Source organism: Pteronotus mesoamericanus, unplaced genomic scaffold (genome assembly GCF_021234165.1).
Source record: "Pteronotus mesoamericanus isolate MK-2021 breed Mesoamerican mustached bat unplaced genomic scaffold, CSHL_Meso_final contig_124, whole genome shotgun sequence".
Lineage (NCBI taxonomy): Eukaryota > Metazoa > Chordata > Mammalia > Chiroptera > Mormoopidae > Pteronotus > Pteronotus mesoamericanus.
In genome coordinates this window covers 4,575,059-4,602,661 of record NW_026555051.1, presented here as the reverse complement: position 1 = coordinate 4,602,661, position 27,603 = coordinate 4,575,059, and the positions used below count along the sequence as shown (strand labels likewise).

The 27,603-nt window shown below is 35.2% G+C and overlaps 1 protein-coding gene across 1 annotated transcript in view; it reads right to left on the bottom strand.

The window, feature by feature from the left end:
- Positions 1-22,248, bottom strand: part of CAAP1 (caspase activity and apoptosis inhibitor 1) — a 53,201-nt gene extending 30,953 nt beyond the window's left edge. The window contains exons 1-4 of the mRNA XM_054588139.1: positions 21,867-22,248; positions 17,085-17,285; positions 16,232-16,316; positions 15,665-15,740 (exon numbers count right to left, since the gene is read on the bottom strand). Coding sequence (XP_054444114.1) covers positions 15,665-15,740; positions 16,232-16,316; positions 17,085-17,285; positions 21,867-22,148 — 644 coding nt within the window. The 5' untranslated portion in view covers positions 22,149-22,248. The remainder of the gene's footprint in view (positions 1-15,664; positions 15,741-16,231; positions 16,317-17,084; positions 17,286-21,866) is intronic.
- Positions 22,249-27,603: the final 5,355 nt, after the last annotated feature.

Here is a 27,603-nt window from a genome sequence, read left to right as displayed (position 1 = left end):
TCCATTAAGAAAAAAAGTTCATTTTTTATCTTTCTAATTCCCTTCTCCCATCTGCAATGCTCCTTTTTAAAGCAGCTTAATTTACAATCTTGGCCTTGACTCTGGGATTTAAGTGCTCAAACCAGTATCAGTCCAAATTTCTTTTTTCTTTACCACAAATACAGTTCCACTCTCAATCCTTTCTACAACTCAATGTATTTGTTTCATTTTGTTTATTTAATCAGAGTAATACACTGGGGAGAACTGCAGATCTTAAGAACTATATGAATTACTAAAGGCTTAAAATGTATTTCTAAACAGAAAAAGAAAGTCAATTTCTTGTCTAATTGAAGAATACTGGGAGGATACCTCAACAGAAAGATAAAGAAAGAGGACCAAACCAGCCAAATTCTTCCCATTTTACAGTAGCTAGTCAGTGGAAAGAACCAGCTAACTGGGGCATAATAAAAGATATAAATTCACTATCTTCACTCTTCTGGGAGTAAAAATTGAGGCTGAATGAAGCCAGCCCATTATCCTATGAACTTTCTACTATTAAAAATTAAGAAACAGGCAAAGAAACTAGAGTAGCCAAAACAATTCTGTAAAAGAACAACAAAGTTGAAGGATGCACATTAATAAATTTCAAGACTATAAAATGACTGTAATATTGAAGACAGAATAAACATATAAATTAATGGAATAGAATTAGGTCCAGAAATAAACACACACATATATAGGCAACAGTTTTTGAACAAAGTTGCAAAGGCAATTCAATGGAATTGAACTAATGATGCTGTTATAATTGGATATCTCTATGAATATAATTTTCAATCAGCCTTGCACCATATGCAAATATTAATTCAAAATAATCACAGCTTTGGCAGTGTAATTCAGTTGGTTGGAGCGTTGTCTGGTACACCTAAAGGTTATGGTTCCCAGTCACGGCACATACCTAGTTTGCAGTTTTGATACACAGTCAGACTGCATACAGGAGGCAACCAACTTATGTTTCTCTCTCACATCAATGCCTCTCTCTCTCTCCCCTTCTCTCTCTCTCTAAAAATCAATGGACAAATCCTTGGGTGATGATTAAAAAAATAAATAAAAATTAAATAAAAATTAAAAAAAAAACCCAGACCTAAAAATAGGTAAACATAGAAAACTTCTAGAGGATAAAGGAAACTCTAGAGGATAGAGGAAAAAAAAAACTTTGTAACCTTGGGCTAAGCAAAGATTCTACCAAAAGCATGATCTATAATTAAAAATAACTGTTAAGTTATATTTCACCAAAATTAAGAACATTTGCTCTTCTAAAGAGATATTGAGAGAATAAAAGATAAACCACAGACTGGGATATAAAATATGTGCAAGTCACATATCTGATAAAGAATGTATCCAGAATATATAAAGAACTCTCAAAGCAGTGTAAGAAAACAAAGAACCCAATTTTCAAAATTTGTTAAAAAAATTAACAGTCACTTAACCAAAGGAGACATACAGCCCTGGCTGGTGTGGCTCAGTGGACTGAGTGCCGGCTGGTGAACCAAAAGGAGACATACAGATGGCAAATAAAATACTAGTAAAAACTTATCCAGTTATTTCTGATAAACTTAACCTATTGTGTAGAATACTCTACCTAAGTATTATAGCCTAATAGCAACTTAAAAAGGACATGAGAACATAGGTGGAGTAGATAACCAAGTTTTTATCCTTTACCAGACTAAAGCTCTCTATAATACACCTATGTCTAGGACAATTTAGCTTACAGAGTAACATCAATACAACAAATTAATCACAATTGTGAGAAAAACCCTTTTATGCTTTAAAATATATGTACTTAATTCTCTTGATTTAAACATTATAATAAATGAAAAAATTAGACACCTATAAGCAATAAATTGTTTTTAAAAAGCAGTAACAATAATAATTAAAAATCACAGTAGATTATTTCACTTTCTTTAGACTTTCATAAAAGGAATAAGGAGAAAATTCCCAATACTCATCATTGTAAAGCAGAATTTTAGTAATAGTTATTGTTAATAGATTCAGAATAAAAATTACAAAGCAAATACAACATTTTTCATTGTTAACCATATGATAGGTACTATTCCAAGTACCTTACAATAGTCTCTCATCATTACAATCCTATGGGATAGGTATCGATATTACCCCCATTCTCCAGATGAGAAAATTGAGGCACAGGAAGGTTAGGTAATTTGCAAGTTTACAGAGATAGTAAGCTATGGAGTTCTGCTGCTAAAAATGGAATGCAGTTTTACCCTAGAAACTTTGCTCTTTACATTTACGTAGACTTTCTATTACTTACAGAAATAGTTCTTCAAGTAGTAATATCTAAAAATTATATGTATCTATATACAGATACATATGGCTATATATAAAAAATAATATAGTATAGTATAATATAAATAATATAATATAATATAAGTGTGTGTGTATATATCTATATCAAAGTGTAAAGTGAGCTTTCACTCAGAATCTGAGCCCCAGAGGAAAATACTTCTTTCTTATTGGGGAAGCTAAGATATGCTATTAAATTATCAAGACAGAAATGTTATTTTAGAAGTTGAAAATTTCAATAAAAAGAAATCAACAACAAAAGATGAATAATCCTCAAAAAATGGCCTGAGAAAGTTGGGAGTGAAAAGATTGAAAAGCAACATTTCTAACTGTGTATCTTTTTGTATAATTTTGTACTGTTTCAATTTTTTTAACCATGCTCATGTATTTGCCTACTTATTAAAAATAGTTAATAGAAAAACAGACTCACATAAGTCTGTATGAGAAAAAAGATGAAATAAAAGGTAAAAGTAGCTGACAGAAGATAAATACACAGAACAAGTTTACTGAATATTTAAATTCTAATCAGAACTATAAAAATAATATTCTGTGTGAATCTTTGGTAGGTGAAAAGGGAAATATGGCAAAATAAAAATTAAAATAGGAACTTAGAGTCCCTACCTTAAAAGTTACAGTAAAAAAATCCAAATGAACAAAAATTTAACCATTTAAAAAAACCATATAGTATTAAGAAAATATGAAAAATACTTTTCATAATTTCAGAATAGAAAAGGCCTTTTCCAAACATAAAACCCAGAAACCATAATATATTGATAAAATTATACTATGCAAATATGGAATATTTACACAGGTAAAAACAAACAACAAAAGCCATAAACAAAGTAAAAAAAACAAGCAAAAAAATACATGCAACTCATATCACAAACAATAAATTAAAAAGACCAAGGTTCTCTACATACATACACAGAGTAAATAAATGACGAAGAGTTCACAGAAAATTCAATAGCTCTGTGTTAAATGGAAAGATGGTCAAATTCACTCATAATAGAATACAAATTAAAACTCCAATGAGATATATTTTTTTAACCCATCAGACGAACAAAAATCAACATGTCAGGTAATACTAGACTGGCTAAAAAAATATGAAAGCATGTACTCCACATTTGGGGGGGGAGGGGTATAAATTAGTTTAACCTCTATGCAAGTGAATTATGGTAGTATCTGACCCACACATCTAACCCAGCAATTAACTTCTAGGTATTTATGCTACATATAAACACAGAAGGACAAGATATTTATAGGATTTGCAGTAACAAAAGATAGTAAACAACTTAAATGTCTGTTGATAGACTGTTTACATTTTGCTATATCCAACAACGGGATAGTTAGCATAGAGGTATACATAGGAAGCCTTATATGTATTAGGTAGAACGAAATCCAAGAAAAAGATATAGTATTATATGGGAAAAAATTAATGGAAAAAGCTACAGAACAGTGTGCACAGTACACTACAATTTGTGGAAAAGAAAAACTATACACACACATATATTTGTAAATGTATGGAGTATTTCTGGAAGGATATACAAGATACTGGTTTACTATGGCTGCTTATAAAGGAGAATGAGGAATAGGAAGAGAGACTTATTTTTACTATACACTTTTAAAAATTTTGTACTAATGTGTATGCATTTATCATTCAATAAATTAGCTCTTAATAACACAGACTAGATAAATGCCTACATGGGAAAATGTCCTTATTTTCTGGAAACTCTAAAATAAATATTTAGAATCAAGACATCTATAATTCACTTTCCAGTATTTCAAGAAAGTAGAAAAAGATATGAAAAATTGTAATAACTGTTAGATCTAGGCAATAGGTATATACAGGGATTTCATTATACTCTTCTACTTTTCTCTATGCTTGACATGTCTCATAATAAAAAAGAAAAAAAAATACACTGAAATCCCTTTTATCTCAGCTAGATAGTGTCACTTACCTGAAAAATTTTTATTAATGCAGAGAAACATCTTTAAAAGTTTCATGTATAGTTTAAGCATTTTAGGTTAACATAGAACAGAAATGTACCTTCATTTTTCAATCTTCTAATATAAGGCCACAGCCTTACCATTAATATGCATCCATGGAAAAGAGTTCAGTCTTAACCTACTCACATAAACCATTGCTACTTCTGGCTTACATACACTGCAGAAACATGAGTTAAAGAAAGTAAACCTTGATATTTATACAATGTCCCCCCAGATTTTATTGTTGTTATTCCATATCAAATTGACAACATTTTGGCAACTCCTCTTTGAGATTTTTCCAAAGCAGTGGACTTAATTCAACTACTATTTTCATATTGATATTTCATCTGTTTATACAATTTAACTAAATGATGTAACTAAGGTAACTGAATTGGAAACAAACGTGGGTCACTCTTGGTAAGCAAACAGTCTAAATGGTGGGAGAGGTATGCAGGAGTAGAGAATGGTTATTCTGAAGTTTAGCACACTGTGAACATTAGTGAATTTATTTTTCTAATGAAATAGAAAAGGCAATTAATACAATGAATTATGTTAAGTAGTTAAAACAGTGATGAGGGAATAGCAGGAAAAAAAAGGAAAAAATACCAGCTAACATCTAACCTGGTGCTTAAGCAGCAGGGTGAAGCAGGAAACTGACAGGAAAATGACAGTAGTTTCAAAATTACTGGTAGGCTTCTGTAAGAGAAAGAATACAAACTGTGTGTGTGTGTATGGGGACAGTTACAAAATGTTTCCCAAGTCCCTCAGAGTGTGTGTGTGTGTGTGTGTGTGTGTGTACAGGGACAGTTATGTGTGTGTGTGTGTGTGTGTGTGTACATGTGTGTACAGGGACAGTTACAAAATGTTTCCCAAGTCCCTCAAAGTTCCCCATGGGAAATACAGCTGCAGTTCAAATGAAGATCCCATCTCAAACCTGAGACGATCACTCCCTTGTATTCTAAGGAATGTTCTCGGGATTCTGGAGAGGTGTTTATCTGCCTAACGTTTAAAGTAAGTAGGTCAAAATTTGCTTCGAAGATTATCAAATTGGAAGAGGCTGGAAGGATGGGGCATGGGAAGGGACATAATGGGTGAAAGGTATGCAATGTACATTGAAAATTCCATAATAAGAGTTAAACAAACAAATAAGTAACTGGTACAAAACAACAACATAAATTCCAGAGTGGGTTATGTGAGTTGGGTAAATCACAGACCAAATTCCGAAGTGTATCATTCCCACCAAGCCCAGGGCTTGGGTCTACCTGGGGCCTATTTTTTTTATCTATTGATAAAAATGCTTACTTAATCATGTACTATTGAATTATGTTACCCATTAATCCAATTTTCCAGAGCACGATAAATTTTATTCAAATACTTTATTCCACTGAAATTTAAAAAGAGCAGTTTGGGGAGGACTCTTTTATTCCAAAATTCACTTTTATTGACACTTACTGAAAGTTTAGCATTTGGCTGAATGCCATTACCCAGCCAAAAGTTACTTATACTTATATATTCAAGTAATATGTTACTAATGGAAACAGAGCACATTTTTAATGACAGCTGAACTGAATCCACAGGACAGCTCTGATCCATCCAAAAGGACATGGATGTTTTACCCTTATTAAACAAAAGGTGGTAAGCAGCTGTGTCATTATAGCTCACTAGAAAAACTAATGTAGCTGTTAATCACTGGCTTTTTAATGAACAGCAATGGAGCTCTACCACATATCACTACCAGGGTTCAGCAACAGAGTAGTGGTCATGCACACAATTACAACTGTTGATCTCAATGAGACAACTGATCAAACCGGAGGAATAGCTCATTATTTCCCAGAATAAACATCTTAATGCAAAAAAGTTGCTTATCCCTCTATATTTACATACTATGCACGCTCTTCTTTCATTCTAATATCTCTAAAGTGCCTAAGCTGACTATAAACTGCAGAAAAGAGAAGCTATTCATTTTAAAGGGTGAAATAACTTGTAGACCATTTAAGAAATATAACTATTACAATATATTAGAATCTAGTATATTGTAATTCATAATGAGTACATTGTAAGAAGTAACATGTTCTAAATGACACCAACTTGTTCTTTCCAACCACTTGTATCCTAAGAATAGTCATGTATTCCATTTTAAACAAAACTGTTGACATTTCAGATTTATAAAACAAATAATTAAATGGAGATTAAAAAAAATCCTACCAAAAATTACTCACTTTACAAAACAATTCCCTGTGAATTATATTTGGTATTTAAATATTCTAGTAAACATAAAACAGTTCAATTTATGTTACTTAAAATCTCTAAGACATATTTAGAAATATTTTATTTTTTTTAAAGTTAATCTTCCAAAATTGGAATTGAATAATAACTATTTTAGAACATATCCATCCTCTGCTAAGAAAGTAGAAGTGACTAGAAAATATAGCTCCAGGATACTAACACAGGACCTGCTTTGCAATGTACCTTGTTTTAAGAACTTGGATTTTTAAATTTCTTTATCTTCTAGAACTGTGGTATTATCTCAATAGTGCTTATTATCTATTGGGAAATACAGCTTCATGTCTACTGACATCTCCCTCAATATCACTTACTAAAAGTGTATTAATTTAAAATTCATAAAAAGTTATTAGAGTAATTCTAAAATATTGCTAAGATTTCCCTACAGTGTTTATATTTTTATTCTTTATACATAAAGCCTCAATCCTGATTCTTTTACAGCACTATTCAGGACTTAAATTTCATTATAAACATATTCCTTAGAGCATAATCACCTCACATTATAAGCCAAGCTAATACTTGTTCTCATTTTTAGTGCTATTTTAGCTGTAAGAAACCTTCTTTTCTAGCACATCTACAAACGAGACAGCACGTTAATCCCAAGCCTCCATATGATCTTATTTACTTAAAATTGTTATTTTTGTTAAGCAGCAACTGTCTTAACCTGTAACATTTTCCAATCTCATTACAATACCTAGCAGTTTTAAAACACTACAAAATTAAAGATTTTTGATTTAATTAAATATTTTTGAATATCTATAGACTCACAAGCTTGCTCATTTGGTTACTTAAGGTGAACTAAAAAATGACGTTTCCATCCCTCACCCTTTTAAAAATGGAAGTATTTAGAAACTATGGATGTTATATCTTCAAAAGTTCCTAATTCTCATTCCTATAAAAACTGTTATGTTAATACTCATTAATTTCAAGTTTCACAGCACTGTACTGTCAAGAATTTCTTATAACTACCACTTTGTTATTGTAAATAGTAAACAACAGCTATTACAAGGTAAAATAACCGTTAAGTAAATATTTTATTAGCAGTAGAGATCAAGAGTCTGGGAAGGAAACATGCACATTTGAAAGCTGACAGGATAAATATTGTGTAACAAACATATAAAGCTGGCAATGTGAGGACATAATGTAAAACTCTAAAAGTAATTACATTTTTTTTTTTTTTTTTTTACTTAGGCATAAACATTTTTGTGTACTTTTTTATCTTAAAACCTTTAACGGTATAACCCTGGCTGGTGTGGCTCAGTGGACTGAGCGCCAGACTACAAGGCAAAGGGTCGCCGGTTTGATTCCCAGAGTAGATTCCTGGGTTGTGGGCCAGGCCCCTAGTGGGGGTTGCAAGTGACAACCACATATTGATGTTTCTTTCCTTTCTCCCTCCTTTCCCCTCTCTCTAAAAAAAAAAAAAAATAATCTTAAAAAAACAAAACAAAAAAACCCCCAAACCTTTAATGGTTTATAAGAAAATTTAGATAACCCTATTAAATACCATATATACACACACATACACACATATACCTCACACTGAAAGTTGTCATTTCATAGTATCTTAGACAATTCTATTAATGTTATTATTGATGTCCTTCTGATAAAAACTATAATAAAAGAGCATAGGTTGGTGATTAAAAGACTATGCCAACATTTTCATTTATTTTTAATAGCACTGATTCATTTATCTAGACCTATTTGAAACTACTTTGTTTGTCAAAGTTGGGATAAAAAGGTAAAGGTATATGTTTTGGTAAATAAAACACTGACACTAATAAAACTGGTTCCAAGGCCAACCTCTGGCCTTTTTGTATTTTCCCTTCAGTGTCTCAGTGTATAGACCTCTTTTACATTAACCACTCAGAAAAATGAAGCACTACGCAGCACACTGAAATATACATGCCATACAAAATGAGAGTAGCTATACTCACTTCCAACTACTTTTTTGCTCTCCTAGGAAAAGTTGCCTAATCTGATTTTTCAATCAATTCTGAAGTCCAGATTTTGATGTCCAGTCCCTTGGTTTTTAAATGTTGGAAATCATTTGAAAAAAATTTAAATGTTTAGATCAAACAAAACACCCTGATGGCTCTAAGCAACCTATCTGTAACTTTGGCTTATTTCTCAGTTTTAATCAAGTACCTTGTATTAGTTTTCTGTTGCCTGTGTAATGAATTACCACACATTTAATGACTTAAAACAACATGAATTTATCCTTTTAACGTTATGGAGGGCAGAAGTCCAAAATAAGTGTTAGGGCACCAGAATTAAGATGCAGGTAGTGTTGAATTCCTTCTGGAGGCTCTGGGAGAAGATACATATCCTCATCTTTTCCAGCTTCTAAGAGGCCACCTGCATTTCTCAGCTTGTAATTCCTTTCTCCATCTTCAAAGCACATCATTTTAACCTCTGCTTCCAGCATCCCATCTCTTTCTGCCTTTGTCCTTCTTACCACCCTTTTATAAGGATTCTTGTGATTATACCGGTATCACCAGGATAATCCAAGATAATCTTCCTATCTCAAGATCCTTGATTTAATCGCATCAGCAAAGTCCCTATTTCCACTTAACATACTCTTTTTACAGATATTTTATTTATTTTTAGAAAGGGGACATGGGAGGAAGAGAGAGGGAAACACTGATGCGAAATAGACACACTGATCAGTTGCTTCTCCTATGCACCTCATCAGTGGACTGAACCCTCAACCCAAGCGTGTGCCCCATGAGTTATCAAACCAGCAACCGTTGGCTTTGCAGGAGGACATCCAACCAACTGAGCCACACCTGCCAGGGCAAGTTAACAGATTCTTAGGTTCTGGAGATTAGGACACAGACACCTGTCTAGCATACATGTGTTCTAGAAGGGTTCTTTTTGTAGATTCCTGAGATCTTTTTACATAGATGATTATGTGCCATGGTCTGAATGCACCTTTCCACAAAATTCATATATTAAAATCCTACCCCTCAAAAGTGATGGCATTAGCAAGCAGGCCTTTTGGATGTAAACAGGTCAGGAGGCTGGAGTTCTGAATGGGACTAGGGCATGAATAGTAGGAACCTGATTTCAAAGGACATTGAGGACCTAAATGACTTACTTGATATAAACCATATTCTGAAAACACAGATCATAACTTCTGTGGAATATTCACATAATATGGTAAGTTTAGTCTAAAAAAACATCAATGAAATCCTCAATGAAAAAGTTCAGGGGTCATCCTGATTTTGGAGCAGTAAACTAAAATGAACAACGAGCGCACTTTCCCTTTCTACTAAAGACTAAAGACTGTGTGTCTCTGGTTGAGCTGAAACACCAAAAATGTCCCACTGGAGCTTAATGGAGCACACCAGCGCAGGCCAGAGCGGACTGGTACAGAAATGAGCAGACCAGAGCAGTGAAGAGCAGAGCAGAGCTGCCTAGCTGGAGAGGGGCCTGGTCCCAGGACCCCCTGGTCCCATGGTTGCCTGGACCCATCACCACCTCCCCAGTGTGCTGTGTCACAACTGAGCTGTTAGGCACTGAACAAAGTGCCCTGTTGCAACATACTCCAAATTGGGGATTCCTGTTGGTATTTAATTGGCAACAATGGCCATTGGTTATATCCTCACCTCAAAAGAACCCAAAAAATAACAAATAGAGACTAGATAACCTCGCTACTTACATATTTTAAACACAACAGCTTTTAGGTTAAAAAGGAATTATAAACTAAAAACTAACAATAAATAACTAGTTTTCTGGGATAAAGCTAAAGTAGTACTGAGAGGAAAACTTTAGCATCAAATATATATTACTAATCCACAATTAAAAAAATTATCCAATTCAAGAAGTTAAAAAAAAAAAGAGTATGCTTTAAAAAACAAAAGCATATAGGCTGAAAGGCTGAAACCTTTATTTCCAAGATAGGAATAAAGGCTGAAACCTTTCTTTCTAAGATAGGAATAAACAAGAATATTCACTCTCACTACTCCTATTCCACAATGTACCGAAGTCCTCACAGATCAATAAGGTAATAAAAAAAAAAATTAAAGGCATACGGGTTAGAGAGTGTCAAAAACCAAAATTCAGCCAAATAAATTTGCAGATCTAATTGGCTTTATTAAATGGCTCATGAATCAGGCAAGTAGAAGGGGGCTTCAAGGGAAGTACAAAAAAGGAAAGTTTTGGTTTTTTTTTTAAAGATTTTATTTATTTTTTAGAGAGAGGAGAAGGGAGGGAGAAAGAGGGAGCAAAACATTGATTGGTTGCTTCTTGCATGCCCCTAACTGGGGACCTGGTCCACAACCCAGGCATGTGCCCTGACTGGGAATCACACCTGCAACCTTTCAGTTCACAGGCTGGTGCCCACCCCCCTGAGCCACACCAGCCAGGACAAAAGGAAGGTTTTTATAGGAAGGTGAAGCAAGAGAGTTATTAGCAAAAGAAAAGAGAGGATTATTTTTAGGCCAGGACACCTTTGGGGTGGGAGAAAATGGCAAGGGTTTTATTGTGCAGTTTGCCTCTTCTTCCTTTGGTGGTGGTGGTCAAACAGGGTGCAGAGTGGGGTGGGGGGGCCCCTGAAAATATTCCCCACAGCCATGGTTGCAGGGGGTGGGGTTGATATGGAGGTTAGGATACTTTTCATAACAATGGCAAGTGGATAACTACAAGGAGGCTGAGGACAGCATACTGCAGATCGTGATGGAGACAGCTGCGAAAGGATGGTGACTCCAACCCCACAAGTGTACTTTCCAGAGAGGACAGAGAACTGTTTGTGTAGCCAGCTTAAAAACAGATAAGGATATGGGAAACTTCTGGGCATGCTTTTGGCTTATAGCCTGGTGGGGAGGAGCAATGGAAGTGCTGGGTCTCGTGGGAGAAAAAGGGCTCCAAGCAGGAGTGCTCTCAGTCCCCACAGAGGTTGGAACCCGTAAATAAAAACCTGTTTCCTACCCTGGCTGTTGTGTCTCAATGGACTGGGTGCTGGACTGAGTGCCAGCCTGAAAAACAAAGGTTGCCAGTTCAATTTCCCAGTCAGGGAACTGCCTGGGTTGGAGACCAGGGCCTCAGTTTGGGGCGCGTGAGAGGCAACTGATCAATGTTTCTCTTCCTCTCTAAAAATAAATAAATAAAAATCTTAAAAAAAAAAAGAAAAGAAAAGAAAAGAAAAAGAAAACCCCCAACAAAAAACCTGTTTCCCTCTGCATTAATTGCTGGCTCCAGTTTGCTTGGTTCAGTGGGGGGCGGGGGGCGGGGAAGGGACGGGTGGTGATGATAACGGACTAGGCCCACATGACAGGTCACCTTACCAGTGCTCGACCAGAAACCTCCAGACTGACTGATTTACACTTCTGGTAAAGATTTAAAACTGCGGTAAGGTCGGGTACTAAATGTAGGTTCCATATCGTGGGCTTTACCACAGTGATGCCAAATTGGGGCTGCGGTTTTCTTTTTAAGGAAAAGAATAACACTTTCTCTATTTGCAGAGAACATATTGTTTTAGTCCATTGGGGAACAGGACTGGGTAGCTTATACAACACTTACTTCTTAGTTCTGGAGGCTGGAAGTCTGAAAGCAGAGCATCAGTATGGTCTGGGGAGGGCTCTTCCAGGTTGTAAGACTTTTCCTTGTATCCTCACATGGTGGAAAGGGCTCTGAGGTCCGTGGGATCTCTTTTTATGAGAGCACTATCCTCAATTCTTATATCTATATTCATAGGTGAGGTGTCCTATGATCCCTCATACACCTTTTTGGCACTATCTATGAGATTTTTGGGTATTAAAACTATGCAGAAATTATAAAGTAAACTGAAGTTGTTTTTATCTTTTCCGAGGGCCTAGACTAATTTTGTGGAAGAAAAGAGGTCATATCAAGGGAGGCCTGTGAGGCAGCCTTACAAACTCTTTAAGACCTAAAGCAACCACAAAGGATGGTCTGAAATCAAAACTTATTAACTATAAACAGCTCATGGTGGGTAGTCATGTCCTAGGCCAGTAATTTTCCCTAACAAAGGTCAATCTTTACCTGTGTATTGTCTTTTTGCATCTATGACAACATACCTTTGGAATGTCAAGGTAACTTCTCCTTTACCTAAACACTTTGGACATGAGACCACAAATCCCCTCATTGCTATTGTTAATTGTTGACTGTTCACTAGCTTTTTCCCACCGAAGTAAATGAAGTGTCTATCATTTTATCTTTTATCTAATCATCTAATCCCAGAGCTTCCCCTCTGCTTTCTCCTGTCCTCCCAATCTGTCGCCAATGGACTTCTTGTCAACTCCTGCAGGGCTCCTCTGTTGATTCTAATATATAAAACAAGGGGCTAAGCCACCATTTTCTGGAGCATTTCTCAATCCCTTGAGGTACTGCTTCCTGGCATTGTTATCAGTTTGGCTCAAATAAACTCACCAAAAATTCTCTACAAGTTTGAATGTTTCTTAAGTTGACAATTTAAATAACACAGGTATCATGTTTGAAAACAGTAACAAGTGGTGTTTATTGAGGGTTTTATTACCTGTGAACACATTATATATATTGACTCATGTATGTAATAATTCAGTTGTGAATCCGTCTTGTCATGGTGCTTTTTCAACAGATCTTTACCTAACTTTCTCATTAATTTTTTGTTAATCTCTTCAAGTTGTCCATTTTAGGGAAAGAATAAATTTTGTATTTTGATAGAAAACCTTTCACGTGCTGGTTTCAAGTTTGTTTATACAATGGTGCATGTGGATTCTCATTATGCTTTTAAACTCAAACGTCTCCTTCTTCCTTCCTGATCTCAATTAAATTGCTCTACATGTGTTTCCTTAACTAAGCAATTTTCAGCCTTTTTCATCTCATGGCACACATAAACTAATTACTAAAAGTCTGCAGCACACCAAAAAATATATTTTATTTTTTGTCAGTCTGACAAAAAACAAAAATAGGTGTAATTTTTATTTATTCATACCAGATGACTACTGTTGTGTTGGCTGTTGCCTTTTTTTTATTTGACAATGTAAGGAAAAAGAGACCTGTGCCTTTGACTGAATAGTCAGGCGTTGTATGTTTTTAAAATTCATGCGGCACAGTGGTTGTTAGTCACTGCCTTAAACTAGATATAAGAGGAGTTCATCTATGTTCCGATCTTTACAAAGACCAAGTTTATGGATTTATTTGTCCTTTTTGGTTTTGTTTTCTATTTCCTTAGTTTAATGTTTACCTTTGCATTTCATTTTTCCAACTTTCTTTTGGTTTGTTATTTTTCTAATTCCTTTAAGATGTGAACTAAGTTCCTGGACTAGTCACAAAATTTTTACCATTTATACCTAAATCTTTCCTTTAAACTCAGCTTTGTGGTATTACCAGTAAAATGGGACACATGAACTCTAAATGGATCCTGGATCAGAATCAACCAGTTAATTAAAATAAATATACTATATATTTTTTTTAATTGGGGAAATTTTATATGGCAACATATTAGGTTACATTATTTGAATTATTGTTTATTTTCATATGAGTGATGATGGTATTGTGGCTACATAGGGGACTGCCCTTATTTGTAGAAAGTGCATATTGAATTGTTTGGGCATGAAATGTTATGACATTACAACTTATTTTTAAATGTTTTATAGGCTGAACTGTTTCTCTCCACTGCAAAATTCGTATCTTGAAGCTCAGTGTGACTGTTTTGAAGACATAGGCTTTGCAGAGGTAATTAAAATGAGGTCATTCTGGTGGGCCCTAATTCAACATGACTGGTATCCTTTTAAGAGACTGGGGCATGAGAAGAGATACCAGGGATGCACAAACACAGAGGGTCAACCATGTGAAGAGGCAGTAAGAAATGACGAACTGCAAGTCAAGAAGAGAGGCCTCAGTAGAGAGCATCTCTGCCAGTACCTTGATCTTGAATTTCCCACCTCCACAACTGTGAGAAAGTAAATTTCCGTTGTTTAAGCCAGTTGGTTTAAACATGGTATTTTGCTATGGCAGTCCTATCAAATTAATATAAATGGCTCTAAGGGGAAGAAGGATAAATATAAAAAGAGAAAGCAAAAATGGAAAATGTTAATGTTGCTGAATCTAGGTGGAGGATAAATGGATGTTCATTATATCATCCTTTCAACTTTCATGTAAGTTGGAAGTTTTCCCAAAACAAAAAGTTTGGGTGGGAAATTTTACCAGGAAATTTATGTGTGTGTTTGTTTATATTTATACATATAATTAGTTTGCGAGGGTTGCCACAGACTGACCTAAACAACAGAAACTATTTCTCACAGATCTGGAGGTGAGAAGTTACAACATGAAATGAAATTTCCCTTTTTTGGTGATACTTGCCTTATAGCATTCTATTAGAGATTAAAAACACACCCCTCAAGATTTCAGGTTACCTATGCACTACTTATTTATGCTACTACTGCTGGTAGTCTCTTTTTATTTGTGCTACTACCTTTGCCAAGAGACATACAAGTCAGTCTTTGACAACTACCGAAAAAGAATCATTTTAGTCAAAAACCATCAACAGATGTTAAATCAGAACTAGCAGAGCAGAAGAATCTAGAAAAAAAAATTAACATGTTGCTCCTTGATTAGTAAACATTCCAAAACTTTAGGGACTGTACCTCACAACTGTCAAATTATATGTACCTATATAAAATAAACCACCTTATTATCATACCGTTTAAGTGAGGCTACTATCACGTAACATTAATAGGTATATAAAAGAATTCGGTGAAATAAAGTGTTCTAAGCTTCTAACATAATGATTGATAGAGTAAGAACTTCATAAATAGTGGGTATCACTAGTATTATATTCAAATTTCAAATAAGAAATGTGATTCTGCTTCAAGTTGGCACTGCTGTTGTCCTACATGAGTTACAATTTAAGAAAATCACTTAATCCTGAGAGCAATAAACTTCACCCTTACATATACCGAACAAACCCATCAGTACAAGTAACAGAACCAATTCTTATCCACTGTTGAATTATTTTATATAAATACACAGAAAAACAATCATATTCTTGAGGTAACAAATCACCAAATGAATAGGAAAAAATTTTTGAAATGAGAATGAAAAAGTTTTAACTTACTGACTGACTAAATCAGATGCCACCTTAGAGCCATTGTCTGCCTCCTCTTCCATATCCGAGTCCACAGCACTGTCACCTTATAAACGAAATAAACTATTGAAAGCATGCTTATAAAATGTCAAGAGTGATTTAATTTTAATCATTACACAAAAAGTGTCATCTTTAAAGATGATGCAGATTAAAGAACTTTATAGGTAACTAAGAACAATGAGACTATAAGGCAGAATATAAAAAATTATTTAGGAGAAGTCTTTGCTTTCTCAAAAATTAACTTTATAGTATTTGGTTAAACATTTTTTTAATTTCATTTTATTATTGTATACAAACATGCTCTTACATATACCCTTGAGATAGAAAAACCATAAATACATCAAAAAGTCCATTCTTAAAATGCTATTCTGATATCTAAACTGTACTTCTCTGTAGAAATAGAGGCAAAAATACTTTTCAATGATTACTCAATAATGAAATTAGTGTAATATTCAAGTAAGGAAAAAAACCTCAAAATTTATTCTGAATATAATATTAACTAAAAGGTTTTCAGAATGTAGAACTATATACACTTACCCTCAAGAATCTTCAAGATTTTTTTTTCAGACAGGAGCTCTAACTGTTCTTGGCATAGTTTTTTAATTTCTTCTATTGAACAATTCTAAAGAAAATGACATTTTAAAAAGTACATTTATGAAATACAATGTTAATGTAAACTGGAAAAAAGAAATCACAGAAAAAGTCCAGTTAGCAAAATCTTACAATAAAACAAATTAAAAGCCACATAGATCCTTTGATGGGATGAGATCTAATAAATTGCCAGCTAGCATGTGAACATCATAAGACTTGATGAGAATTTATAGTCATGTTTATCATGAAACAAACTTATATAAGAGTATGTCAGCATCCCAGATATTCTTAATAGCATCCTATTTATATTAGGTAATTCCTCTAAAGGTTTAAATACTTGAGTTCTGGTTCTATAGATCTTAGATCTATGATTTTGGGCCTAATTTGTCTAATATTAGTATTTCCCCGAGTAATTTTCAGAAATATATGAAAACATTTGTAAATTTAATGACATATAATCTACTACCAAACATCATTGTATATTGTTACACAGCAGTATATTATTTCTCAAAACAGCAGAAAGAATCATTATACCTCTAATTTAATTATTAACACTGCCTGCATTTAACAGAATAATTTCTAGAAAGTCCATAAATTCCCTACCTAAGCACAGTAAATTTCCATTTTTTTCTTGGCAATTTTCTATGTATACAAAGCCATTTATGGTTCTCCAAAATCCCTTAGGTTGTTTTAGTTAAAAACATCCAATTATAATTTGCATTAAGCAAATTTGCTACAAAAAAGGTTTTTGTGTATTTCTATATATGTGTATAATCTGGTAATATATGTAATGAAGTACCTTTAACACATCTGGAAGCATTTTCTGTAACTTCTTCTCTCCTATGATACAGAAACACTGCTGAAGCATTTCTTTTTTGTCGGATATATAGAAACTAACTGGTTTTAATGACACAGTCAGGTCCATTCCACCTTCTTCAAGGTCACTGTTCTCTGCCAAGAATAATTCTTTCTCCAAAGCTGGTAAAAGATATTTGGTTTCCTAAAATTAAAGGAGAGAAAGAACCATTAAATAATACTACTTAAAGCATATGGAATATGTACATAATGTCATACATTTTAATTTAATAAATTCTTCATTAAATATTTACAAATTCTTCGTTTACACAGATTATCTAAAACTATAGGAAAGAATATTTAATTGTTCAGTATTCTTTGAATTTACTCTCCACACTACAATTAGCTCATTAAATTTACATAAAGTGAAGAGATCTCTCAGGACATACAAATGAAAATAAAATCATTACTGAAGTTTTGTGTATATATTGCCATTATTCTTAAGTTCATAGAAAAACTGGGATAGTAGCAAAAATATTACAAATCACAAATATTATACATTAATGTATCACTTCTTACCTGGAGTTATTATCACTTTTAAAACTGTTATTTTATCATAGTCAAAGCAGCCAAGTAATTTAAGACATTTATGTCAACTTTACCGCCTATCTCCCAAATCTATCCAGTCTCTCCAAATCTATTGCCATAATCCTAGTCCAAGGTACCATTACCTTTTTTGCCTACTTTACCTTAATAGCTACTTGTCTGTACTTCCTGAATCTAATCTGAAGTTTCTCCAATCTGCTTTGTATACTGTTATCAGAATGGACTTTATAAAATGTACATAATACTCATCTTTCCTATTTATAACCTTTGAATGATTTCCTTTTAGGGAAATATGGTCTACCTGGCCCTTCATGCTCATTCTGTGTATTTCGAATACAACGATCCTCTTTGAGTTACTCAAATATTCAATATAACCCGTTCTCCCTTCGCCTCACATAGGCAGGACTTTTGTACATACTGTTCTTCTGCCTAAAACAGTCCCCCCATCTATTTCCCATACCACACACACTATTCTCCAAAGACTAACAAATTCAGATATTAATTCAAAGTCATTTTCTCTAAAAAATATTAACTATATAGTTTAGGTGGATACCCTTCTTATATTTTCAAATGAAATTTTTAAAAAAGCAGTTTTTTTAAAAAAACAATTTTAAAGGAAACTATCATTAGACTGAATAAGGAGGTCAATCCTTATTCTAATGGGTGGCGAAGTAATTCAAACAGTAACAATGTAGAGAAACTAGAAATCTCATACACTGCTAGCAGGAATATGAAATGGTGTAGCCACTTTGGAAAACAGTTTGGCAGTTTTTTGCGAAGTTACTGCAAGACCTAGCAATCCATTCCTCGATATATACCGAAGTTAAATGTAACCTAACACCTGCATAAAAACTTGTACACAAATGTTCATGGCACCATTATTCATAAAAGCCAAAAAGTGGAAGTAGTCCAAATGTCCCATCAAGTGACAAATGGAAAACCAAATGTGGTATTATTATTCAGCCATAAAAAGGAGGTACTGATATGTGTTACGACATGGATAAACTTTGAACAAACATGTTAAATGAAAGAAGCCAGTCACAAAAGACCATATACCATATGAATCTATCATATAAAATGTCCTGAATAGGGGAATCAATAAATCTGTAGAGACAGGAAGTAGATTAGTGGTTGCCTAGGGAGGGAACAAGATGAGGGTGTGTGTTAGGAGTGATAGTTAAAAAGTACACATAGGGAATTTTTTTTTTTTTTGGTGGGGGGAATGATACAAACATTTTCAAATTGACTATAGTGATGGCTGGACAACTCTGAATACACTCAAAACAAATGAACTGTATACTTGGAATGGGTGAATTGTATGGGATGTAAATATTTCTATAATGCTGTTATAAATAAATAGATAGATAGGAACTCAACATACAACAAATATAATGGAACTCTTGGGGTTCTGAGATGTTATCTATAAGCCTAGCATGTAATTTCTATTCTCTTCTTCACAAATACATTTACTTTTCATTAAAAATAGGATTTAGGCACTGGTCAGGGTGGCTAGGCTGGTTGGAGTATCGTCCTGTAAACAGAGTAGGTAAGTGGGTTTGATTCCTGGTCAGGCACACGCCTCGGTAGTGTTTCTTTTTCTCTCTCCCTCCCTCCCTTCCTCTTTTCTAAAATCAATTAGCATGTCCTTTGGTGAGGGGAAAAAAAAGAAAATAGGGTGTAGTTCTGTATGCAAATGTTTATAACTTAGCATTCCTGATCTAAGCCTCATAATACTGAGTACTAAAGATACAGAGACTATTTAAAATAAGAATGGTGATATCCAAAATTGAATCTAGACAGGGCAGGAAGCTCAACAGATCTATAACTATGAAAGAACTAGGAAAAACGGAGTTATGAGAAACAAAGAAACAAACTACCAGACCCAGACAGTTGTATGCTATATGGTTCAATAGTCAAGTTCAGACAAATCTTGGGGAAAAAGATATAAACCTTTGTAGAATACACAAATACATACACACAAAAGCAAAGGTACCTAACTCAATCCACAAGGCTGGCAGAATCCAGACACCAAAACTAGAGAAGATAACTACAACAATAAAAGCCAAAGGCTGCTTTACTAGGAACAGAGATTGAATTAAAAGTAAAAATACTGATTTCCAGCCTAGCTACAACCATACCAATAAACCAAATATGGTCTATCTCAAGACTGCAAAAGCAGTTCAATATTAGTTCATGTATCAATAAAATTACATTACCTTATTACTGGAGAAAAACAATGTGATCATCTCAACCGAGTGCCATAAAAGCATCTGATAAAACTCCTCATCAAACTGGGAATTGAAAAAAATTTCCTTAACCTTATCAAAGGTATCTTTCAAAACTTCCGGCAAATAAACTCTGGTAGAACATTACAAATGTTCCAATTGAAAAAAAAGATTGGGTAAAGAATGTCTGCTATCACTGCTTTTGTTGAACACTACACAATGCCAAAAAACAAGAAATGAGAAATACAGAGGTGGGCAAAAGTAGTTTTAAAGTTGTGAGTCTGTGAAACATAGCTTATTCTTGTATTACTAATTATTGTATTACTTGTATTACAAATGTAAACCTACTTTTGTCGCCCCTGTACAGTGCTGAAAAAGAGACAAAATTGTCACCGTTAGAAGAATTTCTTCTATGAGTCAACTTTAAACTAATAGTGTGGCTATATACAAGAAAATACATAAAAATAAATGGCCTTCTATGCTTCCACAACTCCCAATTTAAAAATATAATGCTAAAATATACAGAATAGTTTTATAATTTTGGATTAGAAAAGACTTTTCTAAAAAACACACAATCCAAAAATCATAGGATAATGAGTCTTGACCACAACAAAATCAAAATCTTCAGTACACTGTGGCCAAAATTTTAGGAACATTTGCAATATACCTTACACAAAGCATTAGAACCAAGTCCTTATGTAGAAAGATTCGTAACCTATCAGTAAAAGGTTGAAAACAAAAAAAACCAAAAATCTCTAAGGGTAGGTATATCCAATTTATTGACAAATAAATGGACAAGTAAAAATATCAAAATGCTAAACTTATGATTAATCAGAAAAATATAATAAATTAAAACAAATGCAACATTAGTGGGATTTCACCCACTAAGGTAACAAAATTTTAAAAACCGGAGGTGGTGAAAATTTGCAGAGATACATATTCTTATATATTTTCTGGTTTATAAATCAGTTACACCTTTTTGGGAACCATTTGGTAGTACCGGTCAATTTTATTTTTTTAAATACATAAACATTGACCCACTAATTTCATTTCTGAGACTCCAACCTAAAGTAAAAGTAATTCTTGCACAAGACATGTACAAAGGTGTTCACTTTTGTATCATCTGCAACAGAAAGAAAACTGGACTCCTAAATATTCATCAATAAAGATACAATGAAATATTGTGCAGTCATTATAAAATAAAGCATTGCATGTATAAAAAAACCTCATCCCAACAATGCAGCCAGATTATCCAACTGAATGGGGGCATTGTCACAAGAAGGCTTATGTGTACAAACTTAAATACACATATCTGATAAGAATTAAGGAAGAGACTACATATCAATTAATGGGGAGAGAGGCTTAAAAAGAGACTGCCACCCTTTTCCCTTTATTTCTGTGTTATAACACCTTAAGTGTGTATTTATTCATGTTTTATAATACTTTACAGCAAACTTTTTTTTTTTTAAACAGCGGTATCTGGCAGGTGATGGGACATAAAGAACATGTCTTTTATATAGCCAAATATAGGATACAAATCTATGCGTTGTAATAAACCGTGACTGTGGGTAAACTTCCATAAACTCTTAGAGCCTCAGTTTTCTCACCTTGTAATGTGGAGTTAACCATAACCTGTTAAAGAGAATAAAGCGTGGTTTGCAAGTGCATTAAAGGCTGGCCCCTACTCATACTTTTTTAGGGAGACTGAGAAGACCACAGGAGTGGAGGGGGCCAAAAGCAAAATGAATTAGCTACCAGCAAATGCAGGAACTTGGAAGTTCAAAACATGGGAGTGTGACGTTCACCGGGACTTAGGAACATGAACCTCAAGCACGGGTGCAATCGTGGTTTGGCAACGCTAAAAGTGAACTACAGCCGGAGCCCTTGCCGATTGTCACCCATATTCCTCCGAAAATGCAGCAGCTGGGAGATGAGCAAGAAGGGCGCCCACGCACCTGTTGCACAGAGCCTGAGACATTGGAAGATGACTCAGTGCTCCTTCGCTTCCGGCGCTCGCTGCGCTCCCCTCCGCTCCCAACGCCGGCGACGGTTCCACTGAAGCTGGTGTTCCCACAGCAAGTAATGCTCCCGCAGCCGCCGACGCTCCCGCAACCGCCGATGCTCGCACTGCCACTGCTGGCGAGCGTGGGTCCCAGGTCAGGCGCCGCGAGGGTCATGGCCGCCTCCTGACCACTTCTTTTACGCCGCTTCTCCCGGGAAGATTTCTTCCCCGTCATGATTCTTTTGCTATAACCATCAGGAGGAAGCCCACCCTCTCAAAAGCGATCCCTCCGGTGGCAGAGTGGCCGCAGCAGGGACTTGCGCCGCAGTTTTACGTCACTTCCGATCTCGTCGCAGACTTCGCGAGTCATTTCTGCAGGCAGTACCGGTCCTAACGCACCGCCTCCACAAGTCGCGGAGGTGGGTCTGTTTGCAGCAGGGTTGGTTAGGTGTGTAGTCAGTTTTTTGTTGTTCATTTTTTTCACCTGTACAAAGGCTGGAAGGTGGCCTTTACAACACCTCTTTGCTTACTGATACTGCTTTGTAATCTTTGACAGTATACAAATGCTCAGGTAAAGGTGTACGTTTGATTTTCCAACTTCATTTCTCTTCCAATTTTTGACGCAAATTAACACTATAACAGAGTTTAAGGAAAATATCATCACCCACACACAGTTTTACAAAATATATTTTAGGGAGTTGTACACGAATTGTGTTTCGTTGTTTTTCCTATTAACACTAATTTCTAAGCATGATTTCCTTTTCATTTCTAAAGGCACTTGGCGCTAGTATTTCATTCTTTTCTCAATTTAGTAATTTTCAAATTCTGGTGTTTAGGTCGTTGACCTGTCATATTTCAGAAAATGAAGGTATAAGCAGAATAAGAAAAAAATTTGAATTTCCTTATATCTTGTACCCTCCCAAAAGAAATTGATAGAAGTATATCAACATATTTTTCTTGTTCTATTTATTTGATTCCTAGAAAGTCTGAACAAAATTAAAATGACACCCATACACAGAAATCTTGTGATAGAGGTTTGTTGTAATATATGAAAATATAAACTTTTAACTTCAATTTTTGATTTGCAATCTTGAATGCTTCCCCACTGGCTAAAACACTGTTTTATTCATCATCAAATCATCTGGTATTAAGTTTAACAATTTACTGAAATGTGTTTCTATATAAATATACAGTAATTATGTTGGTGATATGAGGAAGGGAGCAGGGATAAAATAGTTGGCATCAGTCTTCCTATCATTTTTACCTTTTGAATGTTTTTTTTTGTATACAGCACTTTGTTAATGAAGATGGTAGACTTGTGTTGTTTGAAATGCTTTATGTGGCACACTTTTTGCTAGGATATTATATAAATATCTTATTTTGTTCTATTTTTTTTTTTTTTTGAAGTTCCAATGTACCTGATTAAACGGGGTTGAGTAAAGGAACTTGACTTAATTCATTAGCAAGTGGTGGAGATGTCATTGAAGGGTATGGTATGCCTTTTGACATCAAAGCCAGTACTCTTTAACTATATTATACTGCATCTCTGGTGGCTTTCAGTATTGAAATTTTAACTGATGTAAAAATTAGTAAACATTTCTTGAATTATTAGTTCCTTTGAGGACAAAAGAATGATTTAAAAAATGTGCTTTGGAAGATTGCTTAAAGCCACCGTCTGTTCTATGTATACAGCTTACATGTCTCTACTAGTAGTTCAAGTGACGTGACTACCACAAATTGTTATTTTTCTCCATACTGATTTCTAATTTTAGCAACATCATTTATCAGATATCATTCTCTTCTCCATTGTTTTGTTACCACTGATTTGTTACTTACCTGACCTATTTCAGTTTTTTCACCCGTAAAATTAATATTTACTGAGGAGGAAATAAGATGGCGGAGGAGTGAATGGAAGTCACACTGACCTCTTCCCAGGATCAATCTGGAATTACAACTAACTAGTAGAAAAATCACCTGGAACAAACAACTGAAGAATAGCGTGAGATGAGCCTTATAACCTCCGACAGACAGAAGAATCAGCTTCAGCACAATCTAGCTGGTAAGGAGTGCAGTAGACTCAAGAAGGCTGGTGGGGCGCCCATGGCGGCAGCACCAGGATATTGAAAGGACCAGTTGTAGCCCCCTGAGAAGATTGGGGTCTAAACCAAAAGTGGGAATCTCCAGCCTACAGCACCAGAGCCCAAAAAGTACAAAGATAACAGCCATCGGGGAAAAGCGGCAGGGTTGCTCTCTGCCAGAGACAGGCAGCTGGAGACACAAAGGGAGGTTTAAAGAGCCAACTCTTAAATTTTTATTTGCAGCCACTTACCCTGGTATCCGGAAAAGGTGGGGGCAGAGCAGGCTAGAGACGCCTGAGGAGAGACTAGGGGAGGAGAGATTAGGGAAGGAGGCTTTGGAGAACTGAGAGAGTAGCCGGCGGGATCTCAGTCTTGATTCATGCCCCATGCGGCAGCAGCCATCTTGCTCAGGCATAGACCACTCCACTGAGCAGCAGCAGCATCAGAGGACCCAATAACCCCACCCCCAGAAGGGATTCTGCCCTGCCCTTTATAAGCCGCCGGCTGAGTGCAGAGTGGCAGCAAGAGATAATAGATCCCTGGCTAAAGCAGGTGCAGAGAGGTCTGGAGACACTTGAGGAGACTGGGGAAGGAGGCTTTGGGGAGAGAACAGAGAGAGTAGCCAGTGGGATCCCACTGCTGAATGGCAGCAGCCTTCTGGCTCAGGCAGAGACCACTTCCCTGAGTGGCAGTAGCATGAGAGGACCCAAAACCTTGCCTCAGTAGGGACTCCACCCCGCCCTGAGCTGCCTAAGCTGACCTACAGAGTGCAGAGTGATTAGATTAAAAGCAGAAGGGGACAGCCACAGATAGTGGATTCCTGGAAGTCTCCAACAGACAATCTAAGGTCAGACAGGGTCAACATCTGACATCATCAGAGGCAGATCCAGAAAGTAAAAACAGTGGTCTCCCACCTTAGAGGTTCACACCACAAAGTCAGGAAATCAAGAGAGATCAATTTAAGAAGCAGAAGCAAAAAAGAAGAGTCTCACAGAAAAAGGGAAGACAAAGAAACACTCCCCACTCGAAGGGCAAGGAGGAATCCCCACAAAGAGAACTAAATGAAATAGAGGCAAGTAAACTAGCAGAGACTAAATTCAAAACAATGGTTCTAAGGCAGCTCAATGAGCTCAGAGAGAATTACCAAAAACTACAGGGAAACTACGAGGAACTCACTGTAAATTATATCAGCATGGAAAAGGATATAGAAACTGTAAACAAGAGGCAAGATGATATGAAGAATACAATTTCTGAATTGAAGAACACAGTAGAAGGAATCAAAAGCAGGCTAGATGAAGCTGAGGACTGAATCAGCAAGCTGGAGGACAAGGCAGAAAAAAACTCCCGGAAAGAGCAAGAACATGAAAAAAGACTGAAAAAGAATGAAGAAGCATTGAGGGAAATGCAGAACAACATGAAATGTAATAACATATGTATAATAAGGATATCAGAAGGAGAAGGGGAGTAAAGGATAGAGAACCTGTTTCAAATAGCAAGGATGGAAAACTTTCCTAATTGGAAGAGAGAAAAAGTCACACAAGTCCAGGAAGAACAGAGGGTCCCATTCAAGGGGAACCCAATGAGGCACACTCCAAGACACATCATTAAAATGGCAAATATCAAAGAGAAACAGGGAATCCTAAAGGCAGTAAGGGAGAAACAGGTAGTAACATAAAAGGGAGCCCCAATATGGCTAGCAGCTGACTTCTCAAAAGAAACACTGCAAGCCAGAAGGGAATGGGAAGAAATATTCCAAGTCTTGAAAAGCAAAACCCTGCAACCAAGACTGCTCTACCCAGCAAGGCTCTCAATTAAAATGGAAGGTGAAACAAGGAGTTTCCCAGACAAAAGACTAAAAGAATACATCTCCACGAAAACAGCACTTCAAAATATCCTAAAGGGGCTGCTTTAAGATGTAGAAAAAGTGTCTATGAATACCCATTCTTTTCACAATCGCCAATACTTGATATTACCAATATTTTTAATACATATTAATCTGATTGTGACAATGATGTTAATTATTCCTTTATTATTTGTTGAAACAAAACCTGTTTTTGTATATTTCTTGCTTATTTCAATTATTTTTAAAAAGCTTTAAATGACTGTTTGGTATTGTTTATCCATTTATCGATTAAAGGTTTGTAGAATTTTTTTCCCTAAAAAACAAACAACTATTAACCCCTTTTCAGATGTGTGGCAAATATTTTTCCATTCTATTACTTGTCCTTTCACACACACACACACACACACACACACACACACACACACACACATATATTACTATATAGTCTTAAATGTTTAATAAAATCTTATTTTCAATATTTTACTTTATAGCTTCCGGGTTTGAATATTTTACTTCAGGGTAACAAAAATATTAGTTTGTATTTTCTCCTAAAACTCCTTAGATTCTACATATTGAATTTTAACTCACCTGAATTTTCTTGTATAATGTGTGAAATAGGGCTCTATACTTGTTTCATTTCAAGTAATAGTGGTCCATGCACCTTATTTGTTGAATAAGCGTTAATTTCTCTATTCATTTGAAATATCAATTTAATCCTGTATTACATTGTTAGATATATATGTTTGTTTCTAGAATGCTCATTATATTTCATTGATCTACTCGATTATTTCTGTAATGTCATTTTAATTAGAGACTTTAGAATGGTTTTCAATTTTTTAATATTTTGTAATTGACTGACATTTAAAAAACTAAATAAAATCAATCTGTATTTAAAAAAGAAAGAATGAACTCCTACCTTTTGTGACAACATGGATGGAACTGGAGATTATGCTAAGTGAAATAAGCAAGTTGGTGAAAAGACAAATACCGTATGATCTTACCTATAAGTGGACTCTATTCAACAAAATAAACTAACAAACAAAATAAGCCACAGGCAAGGAAACATGGAGCAGACTGAAAGTGACCAGAGGGGATGGGGAAAAAGGACAATGGTGGAAATAAGGGGAAGGGACAAGAGAAAGAACATGCAGGATTGACCCATGGACATGGACAACAGAGTGGGAATTGACTGTGGGAGCTAGCGGGTGGCGGGGGGGAGTGCAACAGGGGAAAAACTGGGAAAAACTGAGACAACTCTAATAGAATAAACATGACTAAAAATTAAGAAAAGATTTACTAACTACTTATAGCATAGGGATAATGAGGATAAACTTAAGAGTATAAAGTAATAGTTTAATGCATGCAATCTATTTATTTAAACTTGTCTGTTCTTCACCATGATACTTAACTGATTTTCTTTAAATCCAGTTCCAAAACATTGAATAAACACTGCTATAACTTATGACTTTAAATTTGATAAAAATATCATTGCCATTGGACATTTTATTTTTCTGATTTATTACAATGTGTCCAGGAACTCCAAGGTCAAGTTTTAAGTCCCAAAACTTCACCTTTGGCCTAGGACCAATATGAGCATACTTATTCTGCAGAATGGTGTTTGTCAACTTTCTTCTCTTTAAAGTCTGAATTACTCACTGTATTCTGAAGACTATTTTCCTCCAGAAAAGGCACCAAAATGGTTTACTTGTTGCCTTCAAGGTCAAGATCCTACCTTTCTTGGTACCCCCAGAAAAAAATCACCCTAAACA